Below are 22,579 nucleotides of genomic sequence, written 5' to 3'. Positions count from 1 at the left end.
TAGTAGGCAGCATGGCTAAGTTTGAAACCAGTTCCTATGAATAACAATAAGGCATGTAGCTAGATAGGACATTTGAAAATCCACTGGACTTGGAGTAAGGCAGACCTAAATTCAAATTCTACTTCAGACATTTACTAGCTATGTGACCTTGGGGAAGTCACTTCAACTGTTTCTGCTTCAGTTCACTTTTCTATAAAATGAAATGTTTTAACTTAGTGGACTCTAAGGTCCTTTCCTGTACTGAATTATGTAACTTCCCAAGGGTAGTTAATGACTTCTATTTTTCCAAAGTGGCTTATATTTGTATAGCCCTTCAGGGTTTACAAAGTGCTTTCACATACATTGCCTTATTTGATGGCTAGGTTGTACAATGGATTGATATTGGACCTAGAATTGGAAAGATCCAAGTTCAAATCTGGCCTAGACATTTACTAGTTGTGTGACTTTGGGCAAGTCACTTAACCTCTGTCTGCCTCAGTTTCCTCATCCATAAAATGGGGATAATAATAACCCTTCCTAGGGTTTTGGTGAGGATCAAATGAGATTAATATTTGTAAAGCTCTTTGAAAATCTTAATGTGTTATAAAAATGCTGGTTAGTATTTGATCAATCCTAGAAGAAGATGAAGCTAAACAAGGTATAAGGATTATATCAAGGTAATATAGTGAGCATCAAAGGCACTCCACCAAGATCAGTATTCTTTTCACCATACTAAGCAGCCAGGATAGAGGATGATGGATGGGTATTTCATCAGTGATGTCCCAGGGAACTTTACATTCCCTCTGCCTTTTTAGAAGTTTTCTCTAATTGTACACAGAAACAAATATTGTGACACAATCAAATGTAACAGACTTTTCTACTAGTAGCAATACAATGATCCAGGACATTCCAGAGGAACTTACAAGAAAGAACGCTACCCACATCCAGAGAAAGAACTGTGGGAGTAGAAATACAGAAGAAAAACATGCGATTGATCATGTGGTTTGATGGGGATATGACTGATGTTTAGGCTTTAAAAGATCAGTCTATTGCAAAAATGAATAATATGAAAATAGGTATCAAGCGATAGCATTTGTACAACCCAGTAGAATTGCTTGTCAGCTCTGGGAGGGGGGAGGGAAGAGGAGAGAGGAAAAAACATGAATCATGTAACCATGGAAAAATATTCTAAATAAATGAATTAATTTTAAAAAAGAAGTGTTCCCCACTTATACCTTCTTGCCTTCAAATATATAACAAAAGTGAACAATGTCACTTCTATTTCAGGTCATCCTCCACTCTTTGCCCTTTCCAAGCAAAGGAAACGTCAGTCACCTCTATCTGGTCCCCAGACCAGGAGATGCTAATCTTTTAAGAGGCAGCTGGGTAGCCCAGTGGATAGAGTGTTGGAGTTCGGAGGACCTGAGTTCAAATTTGACCTCAAATATGTTCTGGCTGTTCTGACCCTAGACAAGTCACTTAATCTCAATTGCTTAGCCCCTACTGCTTCTTCTTCTGCCTTAAAAATCATACTTAGTATCCCATTCTAAAATGGAATGTAAAGGTTTTTTAAAAGAGGCCGTGTTAAGAAAAAAATTTTAGAAGACTTGTATTCAGCTAGTACCAAATTTCACATATTTTAACTATAACATAGTTTATATATTTGTATATTCTATTTCATGTAGAAGTTAATAAAATTATAGGAAGGACAAATTATAACTAATTGCCTCCAGAAGGCTCTTGTAATCTAAAAACTGGAAGAAGGGCCCTGAAGATATTCTAAAGTCTTCTCTCACTAGTATATTTTGTTATTGTTTAGTTGTGTCCAACTCTTCATGGTCCCATTTGAGATTTTCTTGGCAAAGATACTAGAATGGTTTGCTATTTCTTTCTCCAGCTTATCTGAATGATGGGGAAACTGAGGCAAATAGGATTAAGTGACTTGCTCAGGGTTACACAGCTGGTGTCTGAGGCCATATCTGACACCAAGCTAGCACTCTATCCACTGTCCTACCTTGCTGCCCCTCACTGGTATATTAGGATCGGAATATATCATTCTTGAAAATCAGAGAAGTCCAGAGGAGCCAGCAAGGGATGAGATTTGGGAGTAAAGATAGGGGTTTTCCTAAGGATACATTTCAAGAGCTCTCTGAACTTGGGTGGGGAATAAATTGTATAGCCTTTAACTGAAATTTAGTATTTCCTTCAGTTATTAAAAAAAAAGTTTTTTTCCTGAGAAGGTGTCCGTAGGCTTTGCCAGATTGCCGAAGGGAACCATGACCCAAAAAACTTAAGGAGCCCTGGTAAGAGAAATTGACCAATTTAGGAGGAGGGAAAGTAACTTCAAGAGGAGGGGTGGATAGGAGTGGGACAATTGCCAAATGATGGCAACAATTAAGAGAAGAATTAAGGTGGTGATGGATGGGGATTCCACCTATCCTAGGTGGCAGGACGATGAAGATAAAAATGAAAACAGTCCTTCTTCTCAATGAGTTTCTAATCTACTGGGGTGATAACATGAAAGTAAGTATATCCAAAATAAATATTAGGTATATAGAGAGGGAAGGCACCAATAGCTAGGGGACCAGGAAAGATTCCATATGGAAAGTGGCATTTAACTTAGTTTTGAAGGAAACAAGGAATGTTGTTGATCATCCTTTGTTTTTGAAGAGGTCATCTTGGGATTATGTCTTGACTTGTATGTTAGACTCACCCTTTCTTCCAGAGTCACAAAGTCCAGTGGTAAGATAAAAGTCAGACAACTAGTGATGTCTAAGGATGTAGTACATATTCCATATCTGACCAAGCTCTAGGCACTGCACAGTGCCTGCTTCAGCCACTTTCATATGTAAGATTAAAATTAATTATTTTATTTTTTATGATTACATGTTATTGTATTCATTTAATTATATTTTATATTTTGTTTTATAAAGTATATTTTATAAGATTTATTATAATCGCTTGAAGTAGAAAAAATATAAAAACAAAAGTAAAAACTTGAGTATAGAAAGCTATCCTGACCCCATTTGTGGGAAAAGAGAGAGAAGAGTGAGGTGTAACACACAAACTTTATCTCCAAAACATAAGGACATAAGGTGAGAATGAAAGTGGGAAGCTGGGAGAGAGAGTTCTGAGATTCAAATTCTAATTATACACACAGCTGTTGGAATAAATTGCCCTCGTCCACCCATTCCACCTAGGGAAGTCTTCATGTGCTTGGGTAGATATTTCCCCTAATTTACTAATGGGTTTGAAGCCTGTAAATTATCCTCAACCTGGTTTATCCCATATGCAGAGAACAGTGTACACTCTGTACACTCAAGAATCTGTAATTTTGGTTATGTTTCTTGAATTAATTTCTTGAAGCCCCTGGTGAGAGTTTAGTGCAGGTAGACACAAAAAGTAGATGAACGTCCCTGAAAAGGATGCTGCAAACCCTTATATCAGAGGGGCTAGTTTTCTATACAACCCATATATTCCAAAAGGGATGTTAAAGAGGAAGAAATAAGATTACATTGTCAGTACAGAGGACAACCAATACAAAGGTAGGAAATGGAAAATGGAATGTTCTATGTAAGAAATGAAAAGAAAGGGTGGCGGCCAGGTAGTTCGGTGAATTGAGAGCCAGGCCTAGAGACAGGAGGTCCTAGGTTCAAATCTGGCCTCAGACACTTCCGAGATGAGTCTGGCAAGACACTTAACCATTCTTCTGCCTTGGAACCAATACATAGGATTGATTCTAAGGTGGAAGGGTTAAAAAAAAGAAAGGAAAAGAAAGTAGAGTCTCAGATTTTTAGAAGTGTTCCTGTGTGCCCTTATGTACAAGAACTTTAAAATTCAAGGCTTCTTGGAGAGGGGTGGAATGTGGAAAAGGAAGAAAAGTGAAGAGTCATGGTAGGTAGCCTGAAGAAAACCAAGAATAACTGGTAGGTGGCCTGTATGTCCTTCTGACATCTATGTAATGTCAAGAAAATTAGAGAAATGTCATCACACTGAGGATAGGTTTAAATAAAGACACAGAGGGCATGAATAGTGATGGAACTCCCTCTCCCTAGAATGCTGTTCTCCTTCCCTGAATCCCTTGGTTCTGCAGGATGAACTTTCATCTTATTCTGCCAGGAACCAAGAGACTTGGTTCTCAGTCTGAAGAAGAGTTGTCTCTGAGGCAGAATCATCTCAAATCGTAATTACACCCAGAAGCTTCCATTTCTGTCTGTGAATACTGGGACACCACCCTTGCCTTGAAGGTGGCATTTTAGGATGCTGAGGTTGATAATGACTACCTCTACTGTTGAAGGGTCATCATGAAACTTGCTGCCACTGGGATTTGTTTTTCTAATTTTTCTAGGTTTTTCACTAGCTATAGAGGTCTATGTTTATGGGGAGCCAATAAGAGAATAGATAAAAATCCAAGACTCCTCTTTTGACCCCTTTTGTGATCCTTGTGATTTCTTGTTGAAAAGTATAGTGGCCTTATTGAAGAGCATTTAAAAGGTTAACACTCTCCCCCTTTGGCCAGGAATGCAGCTGCCTGGTATGGCCAAGGCCAAAAACTTAGCAGGGGCAATTCAACCCTGAGAAAAATATTCCCCGACTTGGCTTTCTGATAAGAACCCCATCAAAATTCAGCCTTTGCCTTGGTCTGTTCTGAAGCCAATGAGACCTTTTGTGTTTTGATATGACATGATTTATAACTTCTGCACATCTGCAAAATTCGGGGGGGGGGCTTCTTTTGTGTGAAATGAGTCTTGAAATATATATAATAAACTCCATGCTCCTGGAGACAGAGCTGAAAGCATGAGCTAAAAGATGTTCAGTGTCCCTTTATTTCCTTATTGACTAGCCTGTCCTTATCAGATTATCAGAGATGATAAAGAGATCTCAGGATATGTTCTCCCTACTTTTCCCAATAACCAGCACATACGAAAGAACAATCTTCATCAAGGAGCAAGAGGGAACGTGTGGGATGACTATTTACCACAGAATTGCAAGAGTGATATTCCTAATACGCAAGTGACCATTTTACTACTAATCTCAAAAAGTTCCAGGGGTCTCTTTATTTCCTTTAAGATCAAGAGAAGTTTCTATCTGATATTTAAAGACCTTTACAACCTTGTTCCAACCTACCTTACAGGCATATTACACATTATTCCCTTTCATGCAAAAACTGGCCCTCTTGTCTCATGAGTAAGGAACAAGAAGGCCAGTCTGTCACAATGACATTCCTTATTATATCTCTATGCCTTCGCACAATCTGTCCTCCATGTCTGGAATGTACTTTTCCTCACCTTCATCTCTTTCAATCTCTAGCTTCCTTCAGAGTTTAGTGCAAATGTTATCATCTAGGCATAGCCTTTCCTGACCTCCCCAGCTGCTCACACCCACTCCCCAAATTACCTTGTGTTCATTTTGCATAGTTTTTATACAGCCAAGTCCCAATCAGTATAAATAATTAATCCACTGAAGTGGCCCCATGTGTTCAAATTTGTACTGTCTCAAGTTATAATTATGTAAAATATGGAAATTGGTTCCTGCCCAAAGGAAATATGCAGTGTGAACTGGAATCCTGCATCCACTTGGGGATTCATTATTTATAACAATCGAGATCTGGTTGTATATCTCTATTTGTATACTTTGTATCTCCCAGAGAATGTAAGTTCTTAGAGAGATGGGAGGCAATTTTATTTTTGTCATTGTATCCCCAGTGTTTAGCTGAGCATCCAATAGGTGCTTAAAAATAAATGCTTGTTAATTGGACCCACTACTATTATGTACAGTTATCTGTGTCTGTGTCAAATTGGCCTACTATACTGTAAGATCCATCAAGGCAGGCATGGTGTCATCCAAATCTTGCATTTTCCCAAGAATATGACACCATGTTCTTTATACAGAAAGCAGATAAATGGATAGAATGTTGGGCTTGGAGTTAAGAAGACTTAAGTTCAAATTTGGCTTCAAATGCCAGCTGTATGACTCTGGGAAAATCACTTAACCTTGTTTGCCTCAATTTCCTCATCTGTCAAATTAGTTGGAGAAGGAAATGGCAAACACTCCAGTATCTTTGCCAAGAAAATACCAAAAAAGGGGTCACGACGAATTGAACATGAGTGAAAAGAACTCAACAACAACATCTGTATACAGAAGGAACTTAACAAATGTATTAAATGAATGAAACTTGGATTCTAGTCCCAGCAATTCCACAAACTATGTGTAGAACCTTGGACAAGTTATAGCATCTTTCTGGGTCTTATTTTCCACATGTCTATGATGAAGAAGCTGGATTATAAGGTTAATTTCACTCCTGACATTCTGTGAAAGATGGAAAAACCAAGTCCCAAAGAGGTTTAAATGACTTGCCCAGGATCTCTTGACACCCGGAGTGGTATTTCCATAAACCAAGTAAGAGAAAAACTAGGCCCAGAATGGGTTTCCAGGAAGATCTTGCCAATTGTTCTACTCATTTCCTACTTTGAGGCTTACTAGGACCAAACTGAAAGGACCCCAGAGGCTGTCTAGTCCAACCCCTCCTCACATAACAGTTGAGGAAACCAAGATTCGAAGAGATTGAAAAATTTTGCCCAAGATCACAGAGTGTCAAGATTTGAACTCTATTCCAACACCCAAATGATAGAGCCCATTTGCCTAGCCCTTGCCCTTCTGTTTTAGTGTTGTTACTAAGAAGGGTTAAAAAAAATCCAAAGTGGGAACAGCTAGATAGCTCAGTGGATTGAGAGCCCGGTCAAGGGATGGGAGGTCCTAGATTCAAATATGGCCTCAGAAACTTCCTAGCTGTGTGACCCTGAGCAAGTCACTTGACCCCCATTGCCTAGCCCTAACTGCTCTTCTGCCTTAGGACAGAGAGAGAGAAGAGAAGAGAAGAGAAGAGAAGAGAAGAGAAGAGAAGAGAAGAGAGAAGAGAAATCTATTGGCTAAGAGAAGGGAAAGATGAGAGAGTGTCATAAAACATTTGTTTGAGGGAAAAAAGAAACTCTGGAGAACCTGGTAGTCAATATATGTATTCCTATTTGAGATTTGGTTTGGTTAGTGGTTCTAAGGGGGGAAAGGTAAGGGTTTAAAAAAAAACAAACAAAAAATCAGCAACAAAAATCCAAAGTAATTCACAGATGAAAAATGATTTGTAAACTGTGAGCTCCTTAAGCCTAGGAACTGATATTTAACTTCCCACCCATCTCTACCCTCCTTCTCCTGATACAGCATTCTGTATACAATTGGCACTTAATAAATATCTTTTGTCCCCAAATATGAGAATATTGCTACTTCGTTTAAGACTGGGGCAGGCTAAGAAAATTTACTTAGCTCTGCTCCTGTGTGCAGGCTTATTGTGCAAATGTACTCTTTTTGGAGTCAGAGAGACCTAAGTTAAAATCCTCCTTCAGTTACTTACTAGCTCTGTGACCATGGGTAGTCAGTAACCTCTCTCAACCTCAGTTTCCTTATCTGTAGAAACAAATGGAATTAACATCAAAGGATTATTGGGAAGATCAAATGAGAAAATAAACGTAAAGTGCTATGTACACACTAGCTATTATTATTTCATAGACTTTTGTTTCCCAATCTAGAGAAAGGATTACTATCTAAAATAACCCATGGCATTAAAGAGAATTGATCTATGAATATCTGGTTTGTAACAACTAATTGGGGAAATGATGGGAACAATTACAGAGCAACACATGAGCAAAACATGCTGTAATATTTGCTGACCTCACTGAAAAGCCACACATACTTTTCCCTAAGCAATTATATGATGATAACATTTATTTCCTCAGTTCAGTTCAGTGGCTCCTAATGCTTCTTGGAATTACTGCTCTAAGTTCTCTCTGCAAAGAGCTCCAGGCACTTTAGATCCATTATCCCATCAATCTTCTCAATGTCCCCAAGCAGTTATACATAGGGGAGACTGAGGCACTGAGGTAGTGGTGAGCAGGACCATATCAAGTAGGATGAAGGGGATAGCAGATGAAAATCAAAGTGCATGTCTCCCTCCTTCCAATTAAATCATAGTGAAATCAGTTTAGTTATTGTTCAGTCATTTCAGTTATGGTTGACTTTTTGTGATCCCATTTGGGGTTTTCTTGGCAAAGATATTGTACTGGTTTATCATTTCTTTCTCTAGCTCATTTGATAGATGAGGAAATTTAAGGCAAGCAGGGTTAAGTGACTTTCCCAGGGTCACACAGCTAGTAAGTGTTTGAAGCCAGATTTGAATTCAGGAAGATGAATTTTCCTGATTCTTGACCTGGGGCTTTATCCACAATGACACTTAGCTGTCCTATCTGCTTAGAAACTGAGGCAATTTGTTCTAGAGGAAAAAAAAACCCAAGGCAACAGGAATCAGGGAACTGAGTACAAATCTCACACTATTAGATGTGTCACCTTTCTCCTTTCTAAACCACAGTTTCATCATTTGTAAAATGATGAGGTTGGTTAGCTTGAAATCCTAATCTCAGTCTTTGGAGTGCTCAATGGATAGATTTCAGGGGATTCATGACTTTGAATGGGACATCATAATCTTCACTAATTTCTAAATGAAATGTAGTATTTCCTTCAATTATTAAAATATATATATATTTTTTTTTCACCTGAGGAAGGGAGGCTTTCACAGCTAGCCAAAGAGATCCATGACACTAACCAGGCTAAGAACCCTTGGAGAAGATGATTTCTAAGGATGTTTCCAGCCCTAAGTTCTATGAAATTACCTTCGAAGACAGCCTTTCAGAGGAAAAAAGGTGCTACAAGGGAATGCTTTCCAGAGACTATAGGAAAAGGGGAATAGAGAAGGAGAAGAGAAATCTATTCATTTTTCCTTACTGAACATTGAGGTAATTTTTAAAAATAACCCTTATCTTCTGTCAATACTACATATCGATTCTAAGGGAGAAGAGAGGAGAGGTAAGGGCTAGGCAATTAGAGTTAAGTAACTTGCCTAAGGTCATACAGCTTGTAAGAGACTGAGGCCAGATTTGAACCCAAGTCCTCCAGTCTCCAGACCTGGTGCTCTATCTACTGTGCCACTTAGCCCCGCCTCCTTGAGATAATTCTAATCAACTAATCAACAAACATTTATTAAATGCCTATTATTTACCATGTATTATGGTAGGTGGTGGGAATATGGGAACTTAAGACAACTATATTAGCTAGAGAGCAATTCCCTGTGGAAGATCCAAGACAATTATCCCATCCTAGACCTATCTCCAAGTTCAGAACTATTATCTACTGGTCTGGTCAGAGTGGATGCCAGGCAAGAAGACATAAATTTCCTTTATTGAGAACAGAGGCTTGTCAGCAATAGTACTGCTGTTTTCCAGAGTAGTAAGTAAATTTAAAAATTTGGTGCTAGAGGGCTTTCAGAATATTATTGAATTTGGACTCAGACTTAAGTTCAAATTGTGACTCTTCCATTTCTAGACTTAGTTTCTTCACTTGTAAAATGGACAAACTGATATCCAAGAACTCTTCTAACTCTAAATCTATGATTCTCTGGGTCTCGTTCAACTCCAGATGATTATAGATGAAGAAACTTGGGTCCAAGAGTTAAAAGTGACTTTGCCTCAAATCAACCAACTGATATACTCTCTCTAATAAGCCCCCTTCTCTTCTCTGATGTTGCCACCATAATGGTGCAGGTCCTCCCTCATTTCCCTCACACAGCTTATTATAATAACAGCTTGCTGGTGGGCCTCCTGCCTCAAGTTTCCCCCAATTCCAATGCATCCTTTATTGTCAGGTAGATCTTCTTTTTAAAATTCAAGGCTGACTATATCACCCTATATTCAGTAAACTCCTGTGGATCCCTTTCACTTCCAGGATCAAACCCAACATCCTTTCTGATTTGGTTCTAAAGGGTATGGACAGACCATGTGGGCTTTTATCTGTCATCCTCAAACCTCATCACAAAAAGATTCAATATACCATATTTTACTAAGTTGGTCATCTTCATTTGTCATTATTGTCAGCTAGAAAGGAGAAGAGAGAGGGAACAAGTTCTGAATCAGTAAAATAAAATAGTGTGACTGACTTGTAACCCTCAAGTGATCAGCACAATCCAAAACAGCTCATCTCAGGCTTTTGCTCCTTTTCCAGCTGCTGAAATTCCTCATTCCTGGATCTCCCATTTAAGCTGGGTTGGTTAAAGAAGCAGATCCTTTCCTTCCCCCCCCCCCCCCCTCCAGCAAGCATCTATCATTATATCAGTAAGTATCTCAGGTCAGGAGATCACTGGACAGAACTAGAACAAAATGATACAAGGATCTGGGTCTGGACCCTTCCCTTGGCATGATTGTAAGAAAGGAGGCACCACGACTCCATCATCTTAGATAAATATCATAATAATAAGGCATCCTGACACTTATAACTTCTGATTTAGACTGTAAAACAATTTACAGACATTTAATCCACTATGCATACCTGGGAAGTTGGCAACTTTATCTCTACAGAGATGATGAAAAGGAGAAGTCCGGAGCCAAGGAACCACAAAATGCCCCACCCAGCATTATACATCAGCATGTTAAAGAGGATGGGGGAGGAGAGAAACCAGCATTCTCCCCCTCTAAAGGACGAAGTTGTTTCTGTAAGATATACCTCTGATACAGCTTTGCTTTGTGATCTTAGATAAGTCACTTCTCCCTCTGTGCCTCAGTTTCCTCAAGTATAAGATAAGGGGTCCAATTCTTCAAACTTCAAATTCTCCCCTAGCCTAGGGCCAGGATGACATACAATGTTTGTTTGGAAGATTCTGGGTGAAAGGTGGTGGGTGGGGGGGCCTCCCTCATTCCTCCTTCTGCTCAACACTCCAGATGGTTGAGAGGACAAGGCCTTCAAGAAACCACCAGGAGTGAGCTGACAGTGATGTTGCCATGACAGCCTTGTTCATAAGTCCATGGATGATGGAAGCAGCTTGTTGGAAGAGGAGAATACCAATTCTCCCCTCCACCCCCCACTGAAAGTGTCTTGGCAGAGAGTTCTGAGGATTTCTAAGTCTAGGGATACCCCTCACCTCCTATCCCCCCCCCCAAAAAAAAAAGTTAACAGGAACTTCTTGTTTAATAGTAGGACGGCACCTTGACTAGGGACTAAATCCCTAGGGACCACCATCCATTTCCTCATCATCCCCGATGTCAGAGTGGCAAGCAGTTAGTTCTCCTAAATCCTGCGCCTTCCCCATTGCTAGCTTATCCTTACTGCCCCTTCCCTAGGCACAAGGCTAAGGAATTGCCATCCTAAGGCTCTGAATGATGGTACAGAAAGTGCCATCCTCGGATTTCTGCCCAGCAGGCCAAGGTCCAGAAGAATACAGCAGGAGGACAATATGTTCTTTCCCAATCGACCAAGCCCTACTCTCTCACCCACGCCCACGCCCACACCTACCCTTCAGGCTCTACTCCCCGTGCGCCTCTCCCTCCAGCCCCCCTTCCTTGGAGTCTGGATTTCAAGCCCCTTCTTGAATCTCAATCAATAACAACGGCATACCCACCCAACCTCTCCCTCCAATCTTCCTCCCTCCTCGGCTTCCTCATAGTTACCCTGCCAGCCCTGCGACTCGCCTCTCCGCACTGTCCGAACCACTCCTAAGCTCCAGAGTACCATCAATGAGAAGGATGTTTCCTACCTGTGAGAAGGCAGCAAAGCTCTCCCCAGTCCTTCTCCCAATCAGCCTAGGAAAGGAGCCAGCGAGCCCCACCTGCCAAGGGACTGTCTACAAATTCCCCGCTGCATCCCTGGGAGAGCAGCATCCTTGGCCAAGCCTTGATTGAGCTCCTCCCCTTTCCAGGACAGAATCTCGTCCTGGCCCCACCCCTCTGCCAGCTAGTCTGCCTAGTTGAGGAAGCCAGGCTGGGTTATCAGATTCGGGCACCCAGGGAGTAGGCCCGGAGATCCATTTAGCAAATAAGGAACTATCCACAAATTACCACTGCCAAACGTGCTGGGTCGCCCTTCCCCTTCAACAGCTGTTACCGAATTAGCTTAGTTCTCACTGCTCATGGGCTAGGCTTTTACTGTTATTCGGATACTCTGAATCCATCCAATTCCATTAGACTAAGAAGCTCCCCTGACACAGTGTACAAAGGCAAAAACACCAGTCTCCAGAAGGTAACAGGAGTCTCCATAATTGTATTAAACAATACAGCAAATATAACCCTAGCGCCTCTTGGCCTTTACCAGCAAAGGGACGATCTGCAAATTATCAACCACACAATACTGGGAAGCAATATGTGATACCTAGTTCTGGCTTGGCCATCTCTAGTTCTTTGTCTTTTTATAGAAACCCTTACCTTCTGTCTTAGAATCAATAGTAAATATTGGTTCCAAGGCAGAAGAGTGGTAAGAGTTAGGCAACTGGAGTCAAGTGACCTGCCCCACGGTCACATAGTTAGGAAGTATCTGAAGCTAGATTTGAACTCAGGATCTCCCACCTCTCTAACCATTGAGCAAACTGCCTAGTTGTTCCTCATTCAGCCTTCTTGTATGGGACTAAGCTTAATCCCACTATAACTGCTCCAAATTTAGATGCTGGAGGCAGTTGTGCCTTTGGGAATCCATAGCAGTGAGGTGAAAATGCAAGTGAATTTTTTTAAGGCACTAAAATAGGTAGTAATGGAAAAAATCTTCTGCTACCTTAAACTTAGCCATTTAGTAGCTATATAAACTTGTGACAGTCACAATTTCCCTGAAAGTTCTGTCCTTTGCAAAATGGGAATCATAATAGATTTAGAGTTCAAAGGGAACTTAGAAGTGGTCTACTTCAACTCTTTCATTTTACAAATAAAGAAATTGAAGCCCAAAGTGACTTGTTCAAGGTCATACACAATATGACACAGGCACAATTCGAACCTCAACATTCTGATTCTAAGTCCAGATTTCTTCCCACTAAACCACATTAGATCTGCCCTGCCTACTCCACAGGGTTATAATGAGAATTATAGATGGCTCAGTGGATAGCGTGCTGGAAAGATCCAAATTCAAATCCAGCCTCTGATATTTACTAGCTGGGAAAGTCATTTAAATTCTATTTGCCTCAGCTTCCTCATCTGCCAAACGGGACTCATAATTACACCTACATTCTAGGGTTGTTTTGGGGGAATAAATGAGATAATAATAATTGGCTAGCACACTGCATGGAATATATAGTAAGTGCTATATAAATTAGAGCTAGGTGGTGCAGTGGATGAGAATGATGGGCTTGGAATCAGGAAGATCTGAGTTCAGATCTGACCTCGGACATTTACTAGTTCTGTGATCCTGGACAATAATTTTTTACCTTAATCCACTGAAGGAGGAAATGGTAAATGGCTCCAATATCTTTGTCAAGAAAACCCCATGGATAATATGGTCCATGAAGTCAGAAAGTGTCAGACATTACTAAATAACAACAAAAAACCATTACTGATTATTCTATTACAAAAATGAATAATATGGAAATAGGCATCAAGTGATAATACATGTATATAACCCAGTGCAACTGCTTGTTAGCTCCGGGAGGGGGGGAAAAAGAGGGGAGGGTGGCAATATGAATCATGTAACCATGGGAAAGTATTTAAAAATTAAAAACATTTTTAAAATCCATTACTATTATTATTTTAAAGCGTGGAAGAGTTGTATCTAAGCCTAGGAATAAGCTCTAGTGTAAGAAAGACAAGTAGTTGAAAAGCCCTTGTTCTACCTTTCCTGGACTGAAGAAATAAAATATAACAAAAACTAAAATAGAAATATAGAATGTCAGAGCTAGAAGAATCCTTAGAGAGCATGTAATTCAATGCTCTCATTTTAAAAATATATTATTTTGTTATTTTATTTTTTACCAATTACATGTAATAAATTTCCACACAAATTTTCCCAAGATTTATGATCAAACTTATCTCCCTCCCTCCACTCCCTTTCTTTCCCCTTCCCAATACTGGCAGGCAATTTGATCTGGGTAATAAATATGTTATCACGGAAAACATATTTCCATATTGTTCATTTCTGTGATAATCTAATAAAACCAAAACCCTCAAACATAAACTCAAATAAACAATTGAAAAATCGTGTGCTTTTATCTGTGTTCTGACTCTAACAGCTCTTTCTCTGGAACAACACCCTCATCTTTTAAAAAACATGTAGTATTTTTTATGTTTTATGTTTTTTACATCATAATCGTTTCCTAATAGAAACCTGACCCCTCCCACAAAAAAAGAGTTAAGCAAAACCAATCAACACAGTTTGACTAAATCCATCTGGGTATGCAACATTTGGCACCTGGGGTGCCTCTGTCTCTTCACCAAGAGGATGGAAGCATGTTTTGGCATCTGTTTTCCTGAACTGCTATTGATTATTTACATTTAATCTGAAATTGGTTGTCGTTTTGAAAACACTCTCACCTTCTGTCTCAGAATCAATACCAAGTGTTGGTTCCAAGGCAGAAGAATGGTAAGGGAACAAGGAACTGAGATTAAGTGACTTGCTCAGGGTCACACAGGTAGGAAGTAGCTAAAGTCACATGTGAACCTAGGACCTCCCATCTCCAGACTTGGCTCCCAATTCACTGAGTCCCCTAGCTGCCCCTTGATTGCCTTAAGAAAAAAAAAAAAACAACAAAAAAACCCTTACCTTCTGTCTTAGAATCAATACTGTGTATTGCTTTCAAAGAGGAAGAGTGGTAAGGGCTAGGCAATGGGGGTTAAGTGACTTGCCCAGGGTCACACAGCTAGGAAGTTTCTGCGGCCAAATTTGAACCCAGGACCTCCTGTCTCTAGGCCTGACTCTTGATCCACTGAACTACCCAGCTGTCCCAAGTCTGTTGATTACTTTTTTTTGTTTTGTTTTGTTTTGTTTTTAAACCCTTGTACTTCGGTGTATTGTCTCATAGGTGGAAGATTGGTAAGGGTGGGCAATGGGGGTCAAGTGACTTGCCCAGGGTCACACAGCTGGGAAGTGGCTGAGGCCGGGTTTGAACCTAGGACCGCCTGTCTCTAGGCCTGACCCTCACTCCACTGAGCTACCCAGCTGCCCCTGTTGATTACTTTTTAATGCTGTTTTTCTTTACATTATTGTAGTACTGGGGATTTTGCTGTATGTGTCCACTTTCTTCTCCCTATATCACTTCCTCCATATTTCTCTGAATTCCTCATATCATTATTTCTTGTGGTACAATAACATTTGATTACATGTATATATGACATTTTGTTCAGTTATTTCCTTATTTATAGACACCTACTTTATTTTCAATGTTTTGTTACCATGAAAAAAGCTGCTATGAATATTTTGGCATATATGCCAACCTCCTCAGTTTAGTGATAAGGCCACTGAGCTACGAAGACATGAAATGACTAATCCAAGACCATGAAGAGCGGTTACTAATACAATAAGTAAGGGTTTAAAAAAATAAGAGATGATTCTCTGGAAAGAAAAGGGAAGACATCCAGCAAGAAATTTAGGAAATAGAAAAACAAAACATTTAATTAAAATTTTATTAAAAATAATGTATTTGACAATTGGTAATAATGAACAAATTGAATGAAAAACAGAGCTAAATTTTTTTGACCTGACTCCAAGTCCAAGGTTCTGTTTGGTATATACCACTCTGCCTCTCTCTCTCTCAAACCTAGTTAATAAACATAGGGTTTTTTTTTTAATCTTTATTTTCTGGTCTTGTAGAAGGGCAAGGGCTGGGCAAACAGGTTTAAGTGAATTGCCCAGGGTCACACAGCTAGGAAGTGTCTTAGGTCAGTTTTGAACCCAGGATCTCCCAACTCCAGGCCTGTGTCTATCCAGTACATTACCTAGCTGCCCCAAACATAGGTTCTTAATACAGGTTAAACAATACTGGACTATATATATATATATTCCACAAAACAATTTGGATAAAACTGGCTATCACCCCTTAAAGCACACAGCTTTAATAACTATATTCTTTAGTTACCAGAGATACTCTTTCTATTTGGGACACAGCATTGGAATGCCTTCATTTTGTCATTGGTAACATAAGAATTACTAAATCTACTCACAATGTTAACTCCAAAGATTTTTTAAAATATATTAGGCAAAATTATGCATTATAAGGCATGGTTGAGGTAGCTAGTAGATAGAATATTAGACCTAGAGTTGGGAGAACTGAGATTCAAATCTGGCCTCAGATGCTTCCTCAGCTGTGTGACCTTGGGCAAATCACTTAGCCCCATTTGCTTAGTACTAGTCCTTCTGTCTTAGAGTTGCTACTAAGACAGAAAGCAAGGGTTTAAAAAAATAAGGGATGATTTTCTTGAAGGGGAAGGAAGAGATTCAACAAGAAATCTAGGAAAAAATAAAAACAAAATATTTAATAAAAATTATTAAAAATAATGTATTTGGCAATTGACAATAATGACCAAAGATGAGAATAGTAAATGTGGAGAAGTTGTAAAGACAGTCACTATGATGCTCTATTGATGGGGCTATGAATTGGTCCAAATATTGTGCAAAGCAAATTTGTAAAGTGGCTAAAATACCTGTACCATTTGACTCATAAATCCCAAATCCAAAGGAAGTCAAAGATAAAAAGAAAGAACCTCTATGGATCGAAATATTTTCAGAAGTGCTTTTTTTTAATCATAAAAAGAACTGGGAAATAAAGTAAATATCCATCAACTGAGGTGTCTAGGTGGTATAGTGGGTAAAGGATTAGATTTGAAATCAGGAAGACTTTTTTCTGAGTTCAAATCTAGTCTCAGATGTATTAGGCAAAATTATGTATTATAAGGCATGGTTGGGGCAACTGTGTACTAGCTTTGTGACGCTGGGCAAGTCACTTAAACTTGTTTTCTTCAGTTCCTTCATCTGTAAAAAGAGCAAGAAAAGGAAAAGGCAAAACCAATCAATCCATCATCTCTGCCAAGAAAATCCCAAATGGGGTTCCTTAGGGTCCAACATGACTGAAAACAACTTAACAACCACAAACTCATCAATTAGGAGGTGACTAAGTAAATTGTGGATGTATGCAATGGAATATTTCTGTGCTTTAAGAAACAATAAAGGGGGCAGCTAAGTGGCTCAATGGATTGAGAGTCAGATTTAGAGAAGGGAGGTCTTAGATTCAAAACTGACCTCAGATACTTCCTAGCTATGTTACCCTGGGCAAATCACTTAATCCCTATTGCCTAGCCCTTACTGTTCTTTTGCCTTAGAACCAATACATAGTATCCATTCTAAGATGGAAGATCAGAGTTAAAAAAAAAAGAAACAATGGATATGAAAAATACAGAGAAGCATCTGAAGACTTATTTCAACTGATAACAGAGTAAAATAAGCAAAGTAGGAAAATAATACACATGACTACAATATAAATAAGATACAATAATAATGAAATTTAATGCTATGAAAATAAAGTTATCAAGCTTGTTTCTATATAAGATATTTGTGGATGTACTGTATGGATATGGAAAGAGATCATGGATGTGGAATGCTGAATATCATATCTGAGTTGTTTAACATATTGGTTAGTTTTGTTGAATTGTTATTTATCTCTCTTTCTCTTATTCTTTGTTATGGAGAATGGCTCTCAGATGAGAGGGATTCTGTAAATTAAAATAATCTAAAAACAAAATATAGCAATATTTTCAAAAAGAACGACGTGATCTAGGAACTCCTGGGAAGCTATCTGGTATGTCTTCATACAGCTGAACATTGTTGGTATTGCCTGTTTTTGAGAAAATGAGATTTATTTTTTTTCTTTATTGGTCAAGAAAGGAAAAGTGGTCAAGTAGGAATGCAGTCTGAACATCCATAACCCTACCATCTAATCAAGAGTTTTTCTGACTGGCTGAAAATAGGGTTTAGATTGTGCTTTGTTGAGTTATTTTTTAATTTTTCTTGATCTCTTTTGGAGGGGGGCAAAGATACTGGAATGGTCTGCCATTTCCTTCTCTAGCTCATTTTACAGATAAGGAAACCGAAGAAATGGCGACTTGTCCAGGGTCACACAGCCAGTAACTGTATGAGGCTGGATTTCAATTTAAGTCTTACTGATTCCAGATCTGGTACTTAACTACTTTGACACCTAGCTATCAGTATATATTTGGGGAAAAGGCTGGACTATAGAGTGTGGAAAGAGAAGCGATGTATAATGAGAGTGGAAAGACAGCTGGAGGTCCAGTTGTAAAGGACATTAAAAGTCAAATGAGGGGTTTCTGTTTTATCTTAGAGACAACAGGGAGCTACTGGGGTTTAATAAAAGAGTGAAAGATAAGATCAGTATTTCAGGAAAATCCCCTTTGGAGGCCATTGCAATAGTCTGGGTGAGAGATTCTTAGGGCCTGAACTGAGGTGGTGGCTTTGTGAATAAAGAAAAGAGGTCAAATGAGATATAGATAAATTTACTTTACTCATAGGGATAGGAAATAGACCTGTGCTTCATTGGGATAGGGAACTCCCAAGAGAGGAAACTCCCTCTACCAATGTAGGTTACCACCCTTGTCTTAGAGAATTGCCTCCAGTATCGAGAGGTTCAGTGACTTGTCCAGAGTCACACAAAGCAGGCTAAGTCAGAGTCAGGACTTGAACTCGAGTCTTCATGACTTAGAGTCCAATTTATTATTATTATTATTTTAAACCCTTACTTTCTGTCTTAGTAACAACTCTAAGACAGAAGAACAAGGGCCAGGCAAATGGGGTTAAGTGGCTTGCCCAAAGCCACAGAGTTAGAAAATGTCTGAGACCAGATTTGAACCCAGATTCTCTTGACTCCAGGCCTGGCTCTCTATCCACTGTACCACCTAATTTCCCCCTTGTTATTTGTTTTTTAAGCTCATAGCTGATTGAAACCAACAAACCAACAAATTGGAAAGGGGATGAGGTAGAAGGAAGGGCTTGATACAGACACACCTGCACTTATAATATGAAGAAGTTATAGTTGTCAGAGTAATAGGAATTTGGAAAACTAAAATAGATAAAGAATACCCAAAAAATTACAATAGAGGGCAGCGAGGTATCTCAGTAGATAAAGAGCCAGGCCTAGAGATGCACGGTCCTTGGTTCAACTATGGCCTTAGATATTACCTAGCTGTGTGACCCTGGGCAAGTCACTTAACCTCCCCCCAACCCTCCATTGCCCAGCCCTTACTGCTCTTCTGCCTTGGAACCAATGCACAGTATTGATTCTAAGATAGAAGGTAAGGGATATATATTGCATGTATATGGAAAGAAGAGCAGTTAGGTTTTCAGTGTATTGAGAGCTAGTCTTAGAGATGGGAGGTCCTAGGTTCAAATCTGACCCTAGATTTCTCCTAGCTGTGTGACCTTGGACAAGTCACTTACTCCCCAATTGCCTAGCCCTTACCATTCTTCTGCCTTGGAACCACTATATGGCATCGATTCTAAGATAGAAAATGAGAGCTAAACAAAAAAACATAGTAGTTTAAAACTATTTTCAGTGGAAGCAAAGAGACAATCTGAAAACCTTATTGAATTTAAAATAGGATGAGACTTTGAAGACGATTAACTCCAATCCCTTCATTTAACAGATAAAAGAAACGGGAATCAAAATGGGTAAAATAACATGTCAAAAGTCACACAGGTAGTAAGCAACAGTGCTGGAACTGAAATTTAGAACTACTAACTCTAAATTCAGTGTTCATTTCATATAATTTGGTTTCAGATATAACTTTTTAAAAACACATCTTCTGCCTTAGAATGAATCTAAGGCAGAATGGATCCAAGTCAGAAAAGTATTAAGGGATAGGTAAATGGTGGTTAAAGTGAAGTGACTCTACCAGGGCCACACAGCTAGAAGTGTCTGGGGTTAGATTTGAACCTAGAATAATCTCCTATCTCCAGGTCTGGCTTTCTACCCACTGAGATACCCAAATACTCTCAGTTCACTAGCCAACTCTTAAGATAATGAGAGACAGAGCAATGAAAAATTTGCTTTGGTAAAGAGAACTCTCTAATTCCACAAAATCATAGGGCTGGATAATAAAAGAAAGTATAGAAATAGCATTCTCCTCTAAAATAGTTTAAATGAAATTTTTACTACTCCATAGAAGGCAATGTTTTGACTATCTGGAAAATGTAGCCTTCCAGAAGGATTTATGCCCTCTGCAGGGCATACAATCAATAAAAGGAAGGGTTTCCCCAGGAGTATATGATTTGGATTTTTCCACTGGTGATAGGCTATAAAGGGATCATCTCTGCCAAGTTTTTGCTTTGAGGCACAGAATTTTAACTTATGCTATTGGCTAGTATTTAGAGTATTTTTTTTTTGGTGTGTGGCAAAACTAAAACATTACTCAAGTTTCTTAAGAGAAAAATCCAGAAAAGTCTCTATTTCCAAGAGAAGAAGCTTTAATTTCCAAATAACATGTACATCCATAGATAGGGCCCATACTCCAGAAAGAGACATTTTCTAATCAGCCTTTCCCCAAAAGAAGATTCTAATTTGCTTTCTATTAGTCAACAAGCATTTTGTTAAGCACTTATTATGTGCCAGCCACCATTCTAAGCTCTACAGGTACAAAAAGAAGCAAAATTCCTTCATTTACAATCTAACAGTCTCTCAAATAGAAAGTGTAATCATTGTCGTTTTAAATGAAAGACTATCCCTTAAATGTCTACATTTCTTATTAGACTCTATACAGTGAGTTTCTGGAGGGGTGGAGCCCTCAAACTTTGGTTTCTGTCATTGCACACTCCAGTAAAGATGCTGGGATTCCCCAGGTGTGCCTATGGTTCTGAGGCATCCCTGAATTAGTCACCTTCTCAGGCTGGACAGAGACCATCTGGCTAGGGCTTAGGAGCAATGGACTTATACCCAGAATGACCCTGAAGAACCTCAAGAGACAGCAAATCCAAGGTCTTCTTCTTCCAGGAAGTAAAGATGTTCCTCCTTGAGGGACAGCTCCCCATCCCTGTGCACCCAGCCCTTCCTCCTCCACTCTACCTTACCCTACTTACCATGGTTCGGCCAAACCAGCCCTTCACTAGTCTATGGGAGGATTTCTCTTCCTGGTTTCTCCGACCTTGAAGATGGAAGCAGGGGTGGAGGAAAGGGAAAATTATTGTTCTTGGGAGGTCATGGGCCCCCTCCATTTGTATAGCCAATCACCCTTGCTCCCTTATCTTCAACATTCCATCAAGATCTTCCACTGGCCTCTGGAAAGTGGCTACTAAAGCCAGTGACATCACAAAGGAAGTGACCTGCTGTTAATCTAGAACTCCACAGTCTCCAATACAGAATAGGATGACTTTCCTTCCAACTGTGTCTGTTGCTGTGAAGTCTGGGAGGATTCTCTCTGACTGAGGAAAGGAAGCCCTCTGCCTCTCTTGAATGAAACCCAACTTAGAGAGCCAATATTGTTAAAGCAAACATAGAAATTAATTTTTCAAAATCTATTTAAGTTCCCAGTCCAAAGAAATACTGGGTGGAAAATACGCTAAAGAAATAGAGCACCCAGGCTCAAAATTGCTGTAGTTAAAATGAAATTTTTGTTATTATAAAGCGGGTAATGTTTAACTTTACTTCCCTACTCTATACTCTTTTAAGTTCGACTGGTAGTTGTTTTTTTTTTTTTTAATGAGCTACAGGTCTGCTTCATCCCTCTTCCAAGATTGGGCTTTCATAAACTCCATTTTATCGTATTAACTACACATATTAAGATATGATATGAACATCTATCTTCAATGAACCAACTTGTATTTTCACAGCATTCTCTTCTACTGAATTCTTCAGTTATGTTTTTTCTTTAAACATTTAAAAACTTTTTTAGCATTGCTATTATTTTCCAATAAGTCTCTTTTCCCATTGTAAAACCCCAAGCTGGATTTTTATTTGTAACAATTCGCAGTTAAGTAAAATAAAGCAACACATTGGTCATTTTGGGAAAAGAATGGCTCAGTCTGCACTCGAGATCCATCACTTCTCCTGAGAGGCTAGAGATAATGCATCCTTCACCACCAGTCCTCTTAAATCATCATTGGCGATTACTTTACTTGGAGTTCTGCTACCTTTCAGTGTTGTCTTCCTTTTTTTCAATATTTTTTTTTAAACCCTTGTACTTCGGTGTATTGTCTCATAGGTGGAAGATTGGTAAGGGTGGGCAATGGGGGTCAAGTGACTTGCCCAGGGTCACACAGCTGGGAAGTGGCTGAGGCCGGTCAGTGTTGTCTTCCTTTATATAATTATTGTCACTTTATTACTTGCTCTCTGGTTCTGCTTATTTCTCCCTGCATCAATTCATACATGTCTTCTCTGTTTTTTGAGACCTCTTCCAGGTGTTCTGAACTTCAGGAACAAAAAGGTCAGTAATTGGACCCTAAAATAGGTGGCACATTTAAGAGCTAGGGACCTGGAGTCAGAAAGGTCTAAGTTCAAATCTCACTTAATTTACTAGTTGAGTTACCCTGGGCAAGTCATTCGACCTTTCTCTAACTTGCTTTCTTCCTCTGTAAACTGGAAGTAATAATAGCATTTATCTTACAAAGTTTTTGTTAGGATCAAATGAAATGATTCTGATAAAGTGCTTTGCAAACCTTAAGGAACAACGTAATTTATAGTTAATTATTAAAATGTTGTTCATCTTTCATTTTGAAGAAGACCAGTGACATCACAGAGTAATGTTCTGATTTGCTCCTGAAT

General features: G+C 39.2%; 1 protein-coding gene across 1 annotated transcript in view; it reads right to left on the bottom strand.

Moving 5' to 3' along the window:
* TMEM63C (transmembrane protein 63C) overlaps positions 1-21,033 on the bottom strand; it is a 111,296-nt gene extending 90,263 nt beyond the window's left edge. Inside the window, exon 1 of the mRNA XM_044662106.1 lies at positions 20,899-21,033. Within this exon, the coding sequence (XP_044518041.1) occupies positions 20,899-21,033 (135 nt within the window). The remainder of the gene's footprint in view (positions 1-20,898) is intronic.
* Between the last annotated feature and the right edge of the window lie 1,546 nt (positions 21,034-22,579).

Source organism: Gracilinanus agilis, chromosome 2, assembly GCF_016433145.1.
Source record: "Gracilinanus agilis isolate LMUSP501 chromosome 2, AgileGrace, whole genome shotgun sequence".
NCBI lineage: Eukaryota > Metazoa > Chordata > Mammalia > Didelphimorphia > Didelphidae > Gracilinanus > Gracilinanus agilis.
This window is presented reverse-complemented; position numbering and strand designations above follow the sequence as displayed.